This window comes from Suricata suricatta, chromosome 8 (assembly GCF_006229205.1).
Source record: "Suricata suricatta isolate VVHF042 chromosome 8, meerkat_22Aug2017_6uvM2_HiC, whole genome shotgun sequence".
NCBI lineage: Eukaryota > Metazoa > Chordata > Mammalia > Carnivora > Herpestidae > Suricata > Suricata suricatta.
The window spans coordinates 137,805,958-137,813,104 of NC_043707.1; the positions used below are offsets into that span (position 1 = coordinate 137,805,958).

Genomic DNA, 7,147 nt, shown 5'->3' on the forward strand with positions numbered 1-7,147 from the left:
GCACTTTGTGGGCGGAGGAGGCCTCGGCCTGGGGCGCGAGAGGAGCCCCGGAGATCGCGCCCAGGCCGCGGCTCGGGTTCGGGCCCCTGTCTGCGGCCAGCGGGGAGCTGGGGCGCCCAGGCTACGGCCTGAGCCGGCTGGGGCCCTGGGGACCGCGGCCGGCGGGAGGCAGCCAGAGTCTGGGCCTGGTTACCTGGGCGGAGGGCGGGGAAGAGGTAGGGGCCTGCCACCCTCGGGAGTCGCGTATCCGGGTAGCCTGTACCCGGGACTCGGGGACGAGTGGGAATGTCCACGGAAGGTGGTGTGGCCGGCTTGCTTTCAGAGAGAGGCCTGGGTTTGAGGACCCTTGTAGTGTCCGTGGAGGAAGCAGCTCCTCGGGGCGCACCTGTACACACCTTTTTTTTGGTCTAGGGCAAGGCCCAGCTCTGTTCAGCCCCGACCGGGCTGGGACTGGCCGGTGGCGCCCTCAACGTCCCTCGGCCTGCAGCTCGCCCCCCTCGCAGGTTGCGTGAGCAAGTCGTTTTCCTGCCTCCCCTTTGCTGGGACACCGTTAACATTTTCGGCTTACCTACTCTTTTTGTGCCAGCGCGGGCTTTTAATGCCTCTGTGCATTTGTATGCCTTTGGTTTAAAACCTTGTTGGGAGGTACGGAGCCCATTGTGGGCAGGCGTTTTACTTACTGGGTGTATACGTCCGGGGCTAGCTCTTAAAGCATCCCTTTTGGTTGCTACCAGGAAGAGATGTCTTAAAAATAAATCCGTGATTTTCGGAGTAGCTAAAATGGCCAGTTGATCCAGGCAAGTCGTTGATGAAGTCTTTTTAAACGTGAAGGGAGACGAGGTGTCTTGGAAAAGTCTTTTTTAGACTCTAAAGCTTTTTGCAGTGGAACTGCAAGAAGGTAGGTCAGGTGGTGAAGTGCTGTGTTCAGTGATGTTGGAGTTTGCAGAGGGAGAAGACTGAGCTTTGTGAGAGTAAAGGAACTCCTTGCAGGATGTGCTCAGACCGATGGTTTAAATCAAAACCTAGAAATCGACAGTAGTGTTGTAATTAGAACCGAAGTCTGAGGCTTATTCTTGTCCCAGCCTGGGTAGGTGTGCTTTTGGGACCTGCGGTTTTCAAGAAGGCAGGTGACTTGCTAAACCGGATCAGGACCCTCGTCTGGAGAGTTAGGACAAGAGTGTTTGTTTCAGATTCAGTTTGTGTTAGGTGTGCAAGGCGTACTTTATATGCCTGCCCTAATCCTGGAGTAAAGTACATGCTAATTCTAGAAACTTTTTTGGTTTTAAGTTTTATGGTAACTGAAAGGAAAGGCTCCTTTTATCGTTGTTCGTAAGATAACAGACTTGCATGCCCAGAGGAGACGGGGGAGGCTGGAAAGGATAAGTAAGTCAGAGTGCTAGGATTTCCCCCTCAAAAGGGCATGACTTCAGGCCCCTAAAGCAGTACCCTTCCTGGGTGTACCCCTCAGGGGGTCAGGACAGGGTATCTGGCGATCCTGCAGTGAGCACAGCTCCACGGGTTTTGCCGTTGTGTGGGCTTTTCCATCCCTGGCAATTTTGGTTCGGTTATTCATTTATTCATTCATTCATTTATTCAGTGGTTGGGGGAGGGGCATGCCGGTGGTGCCCTCATCCGTTTATCATTTGTGTACCTTAGAAAAAGCTTGTGGCGAAGGGGGGCAAAAAAAAGAAGCAAGTTCTGAAGTTTACGTTGGACTGCACCCACCCCGTAGAAGACGGAATCATGGATGCCGCCAACTTTGTAAGTTACACCCTTGCTGCCCTCTGGGGACAGTAAGGGACCTTCTGAGACGTTGCGGAGAAAACCTGCTGGAGCACGTTTCTGACCCCCTGCTCATGGGCGTCTGGGTTCTGGCTCCGCACAGTCTGGTCACTTGGCTTCTGAGTCTTGCTTTCTCTTCGTGCGTATCGGTGAGGAGTAAAACGTCAGTGCTAGGAAGCCGCCTCGGTGCCTTCTGCCTCTTTCCTTTTACTTCCAAAAGTGATTTTCCTTCCGGGTCCCCAGGCGATGGCCAGTGCCGCTGGGTCCACCATCCGCTTCGCACCTCGGTGTGTAGAAGCATGAGCCCAGGGGCCCGATCCTCCCGGGGCGAGGGCTGTCTCCACGGGGCCTGGCTGCTGGGCTGTGGGCATTGGACACACGGCAGCGTTTCTTCGAGCTTTGCATTTTTTATTAGCTATCAGGGCTTCAGTGTTATGTTCAAATATCCTGTTTGCTGACTTGTAATTGGAGCTTGTTTTTTACCATATCCTGTTCTATACTGATATTTTACCCCGATATTTGGCCCTACAAAAATTAACCTCATCCCCACATTTTGATTCTGCTACTTGGATTTACCAGTTTACTCTTTTCCTGTGCAGCAGCCATGTCTGGGGAATTTGGACTTTTTTTTTTTTTTTAAATGTTGATGTATTTTGACAGAAAGAGAACACACCTGTGAGCAGGGGAAGGGCAGAGCGGGTGAGGGGAGGAATCAGGATTCAAAGCCTGATGCAGGGCTCGAACCCACAAATACGAGGTCATGACCGAAGCCAAAGTTGGATGCTTAACTGACTGAGCCAGTTGGACATTCTGGAATTCAGACTTCTTGTGCGGAGGATCTTAAATTCACCTTCGCTCTTTGCCAAGATAATATTACAGTGAGAATAATTTTCAGGTGACAAAACCTAGAGGCTCAGCCTGTGGCCACCAACACCAGTGAGTGCCCGTAACTTCTTGCGTCCCTGTTCTGCAGGAAGCCCCTTAATCGGCTCCTTAGTCTCTTCTCTGTGTAACAGCGTCGTCTTTTTTCTGGGGCTTCCTTTCCCTCCTAACCTCTTCCAGCTTATGTCTGATGGCCCTCCCCCGGCTATCACTCATGTGTAATTGTTTTTCCTTCTAGAAGCCTCCATAGGATTAATAAAAAATACTTTTAATCTAAGATGGACGATTCAAGGTTTCTGACTTAGTTACCCTACTCCACCCTCAGTTAATATGCAGTGTGTCGGAGTACCCGTGTACGTATGTGTTTGTAAATTGATTGAGAGAGAGCGCGGGAGCATGCTGGGCAGAGACCGAGGGAGACAGAATCTCAAGCAGGCTCCATGCTGTCCGTGCAGAGCCCCAGTGGGGGTCTCAAAGCCATGAAACATGAGATCATGACCCAAGCTGACATCAAGAGTCGGACACTCAAGTGACTGAGCCACCCAGGCACCCCAACCCTTGGAGTTTTTAAATAGAGGGTTGTATTGATTTGGGGCTGGAGGGATTTCATATCATTGTAGCAGCAAGAGAACCAGAGTTGTCCCTTGTGGTGTGTTTTTTTTTTTTTTTTTTTTTTTTTAAAGAAGTGAGGTCTAAGCCCAGGGTGGGTCTTGACCCCATGACCAAGAGTTGCACACTCCACTGACTGAGCTAGCCAGGCGCCCGCGGAGCCCTCCTTTTTGACCAGGACCCCTGAATTCACCCCACGGAGGCGAAGGACCCACGCAGGCTCGCCCGGGGGTTTGCCAAGGGTCCCATCTCGGCTCCTGCGCTGTTGCCCTTCTGCTGTGCCAGGCATGGGGCCCCGGGGCTGAGGTACAGTTGTTTTGGTCTCTGTTTTGCTCCCACTACTGGGTTGGAGACTGACTTTCTCTCCTGGTACGGAGGGCAGTGTTCTACGCTCCTTAGACTCCGAGTTGTCTGTACTTTGTAACAGTTTGGCTCTAGGTTTCCTGGCTCCTCTATACTGTTGACGCCTCAGTCAGGCCTTTTGTGTCGCGGCCACATCTGACCTTGTGTGGAAGCAGTCAGGTGTGTTCTCGCTGGGATGTTGCCACGTTCAACATCTAAATAGACGCGAGTAGTGCCGTCTTCTAATTGCGCTCATAGATTTCAGACCTTATGTTAATAGCTAAAGATGTGCTGTAAGTATTTTAAAAAGACAACATTTGAAAAATCTTCAGGAGTCCTGGGTGGCTCAGTCGGTTAAGCGTCCAACTTCGGTTCAGGTCATGATTTCACGGTTCGTGGGTTTGAGCCCCGCGTCCGGCTCTGGGCTGACAGCTCAGAGCCTGGAGCTGCTTCAGAGTCTGTGTGTCTCTCTCTCTGCCCATCCCCCGCTCGTGCTCTGTCTCTCAAAAGCGAATAAATGTTAAAAAGAATTAAAAGAAAAACACCTCTTCAATCGGTGTTAAGAGGACGAAACAAGTGGGCAAAGCTGTCGCTTCCCTAATCGGTCCATTTGGCGATTTCCACAGGAGCAGTTTCTTCAAGAGCGAATCAAAGTGAATGGAAAAGCTGGGAACCTCGGTGGAGGGGTTGTGACCATTGAAAGGAGCAAGAGCAAGATCACTGTAACTTCTGAGGTGCCTTTTTCCAAAAGGTACGGGACCGACGAGTGTTGCTGCCCCCACCCCGACAGGAGTGTTGGTGCCCCCTCCCCGCCCAGTCATTTGTGCTCTGCTTGGATCTCTTAGTTCCCGGAGCAGGGTGCAGCGCACGGAGGTGCTCCGGGAATGTCCTCTGGGGGCTGAAAGCATTCAGGTTTTGGTAGTTTTAAAAATCTTCTTTTTCACGGGCTAAGGCGTATCAAGCCTCCTTTCCCCGAAGATCACAGTGGGTGGAGAGCTTTCGGTCTCCTTGACTGAGGCCTCGTTGACGGCAGCCTTGCGCTGGCCCGGTTCTCTGATCTGTGTTCCCGATGAGCGTGCCTTCGTGTTGAGTCTGCGCTGTTCCCTGCAGGGGCCGGCGGCGTCGGGTGCGCTCTCAGGGTCCCGCTGAGGCCATCCTTCTCCATCCTAATTCCCGTGGGCCCGTTCTTCTAAGTCGGAGACCCAGTTCCCTTGTCCTGCAGGGTCGTATGGTGGGAAGGTGTGTGAGGACAGATTGGGTGTTGTTCAGCCTTTGCTTTTAGCTTTAATTATGGCCAGTCAGGAGGTGACTTGCCGTTGTGTCTGGTTCAAGTTATTTTATTTGTTCAGAAGGAGATTTGGTACCAGGAGAGAGGGTGCAGCCATAGGGTGTCCAAGCCCTACAAAGCCTGCAGCCCTGGGCTTGTGCAGAGCTGGTGGGGGAGGTGCTGCGGGTGACGTGTCCCCACGGGCCCCAGGCCAGTCGTGAGTGGGGCTTCTGACACCTTTCCCGGCTGCAGATTGTTGAACCCCCCCCCCCCCAGGGCAGGAGGTGGTCCTGATCGCTTTCCTTTCTGGATGATAATAGTTTGCTTTTCTTCAAGTGTTGTGGGGGTTCCTAATCTAGAACTTTTTCTTGTCTCCGCACTTCTGTAGCTTTTTACCCATTTTTCCAACGTCCTATTAAGAAAAAATGAAGAAATTTTCAAGAATTTTTATTTGTAATGAGAGAGCAAGAGAGGACATGTGCGAGCCAGGGAGGGACAGACAGACGGAGAATCCCAAGCAGGCTCTGCGTTGACAGTGGAGATCATCCCCTGAGCCGAAATCAAGTCAGACACTGAGTAACTGACTGGGTCACCCAGGTGGTTTAGCTTAAAAATTGGGGGAAATTTTTCTATTTTTAATTTATTTTTTGATTTTTTTAGTGTTTTTTTTATTTTTGAGCGAGCGAGAGAGATACGGCATGAGCAGGGGAGGGTTAGAGTGCAAGGGAAGCACAGAATCCAAAGACAGGCTCCAGGCTCTAGGCTCTGAGCTGTCAGCACAGAACCCGACGCGGGATTTGAACCCACAAACTGAGATCGTGACCTGAGCCGAAGTTGGACGCGTAACTGACTGAGCCACCCAGGCGCCCCTGTTTTTAATTTTTTTTGATGTTTATTTTTGAGAGATAAAGAGAAACAGCATGAGTGGGGGAGGGGCAGAGAAAGAGGTAGACACAGAATCTGAAGCAGACTCCAGGCTCCCAGCTTCTGAGCTGTCAGCACAGAGCCTGATGCGGGGCTCGAACCCACTAACCGTGAGATCATGACCTGAGTTGAAGTCAGATGCTTAACCGGCTAAGCCACCCAGGTGCCCAAAATTGGGAAAAATTTTAAACCACCTGAACTTTTGAATTGGCGACCTCATCTGGATACGATATGGTAGAAACAGTAAATGACAGAAAATATTTTTTAGATGGAATGACCAAATTGGTTTATTTTCATGTAGGGAAAGGTGGATAGGATTGAACTAGGATTGCACTGAGGTCTTCACATCCTTTGTGAAGATTGCTTTGTTGGCGTGAGTAACGCTGTTGAACAGAATTCGTTTCTCGGAGCCGGGGAGTGTGTGGGTTCGTTACTGTTCGGGTCCTTGCTAACGGGCCAGCTTGCCTGTGCACCTCTCTGGTCCTTGTGGCGGCCTGAAGAGATGGGCGGTAAGTATCAGGAGGCTCGTTTCACGGCGGGGGAAGCGGGGGTTCGGAAAGGTTAATTTGCCCAGCCGGGACTTTGCTCGGTGGTCTGTTCCCTCTTCTCTTCCGGGTTGGGAAGCTGCCCCAGGGCCTCATCCGTAAACAAGTGAGAGAGGGGACAAGATCGCAGGCTTTGGGTAGTCGGGATGTTGAGCACGGCAGCCAGTTGATGCCTTTACATAAATGGCCCATTTTTTAAGCAGTTGCCGGGGTGGCTGCTTAGCTGTCCCCAGTCAGGCTGACAGATTAAGACCGAGGGCGGTCACTTGTGGAGGCGGGCTGAGGGCAGCAGCGGCGAGGTGGCGTCCTGGCTCCCCTTCCTGGCTCCCCTGAGCTGAGCGGGGAGCCTCTCCTGGCAGAAGTGAGTGTGCAGACCCGCCCTCACAGACCGGACCCTCGGAGCAAGGTTTGAAGCTGTGAGGTGAGGTACGGGAAGTAGTTGGGGCGCCTTAGAAACCCCGTTGTTTCTCCATAGAAGGTACCAAGATCGTGTGCTTAACCGCGAAGTTCCTACCGTGCTGCTTCCTCCAAGGGTCACTAAGAACCACCTTAGAGGCGTTGGCGGCCGCCTGCGTGGCAGTGATCTGAACGCCCGTGTTGGGGAGCGCCGGTGCCCGGCCGTGGGTTCTCAAGTGTGCTTTCCCTGCAGGTATCTGAAATATCTCACCAAAAAGTACCTGAAGAAGAATAACCTACGTGACTGGTTGCGCGTGGTTGCTAACAGCAAAGAGAGCTATGAGTTGCGTTACTTCCAGATAAACCAAGATGAGGAAGAGGAGGAAGAGGAGGATTAAAA

General features: G+C 52.0%; 1 protein-coding gene across 1 annotated transcript; it reads left to right on the forward strand.

Annotated features, from left to right (window-relative positions):
- The first annotated feature begins 1,633 nt into the window (after positions 1-1,633).
- Positions 1,634-7,145, forward strand: RPL22 (ribosomal protein L22). Its single transcript, XM_029949550.1, has 3 exons — positions 1,634-1,761; positions 4,242-4,366; positions 7,001-7,145. The coding sequence occupies exons 1-3, from the start codon at positions 1,744-1,746 to the stop codon at positions 7,143-7,145; spliced, it is 288 nt and encodes a 95-aa protein (XP_029805410.1). The 5' UTR covers positions 1,634-1,743.
- The last annotated feature ends 2 nt before the right edge of the window (positions 7,146-7,147 follow it).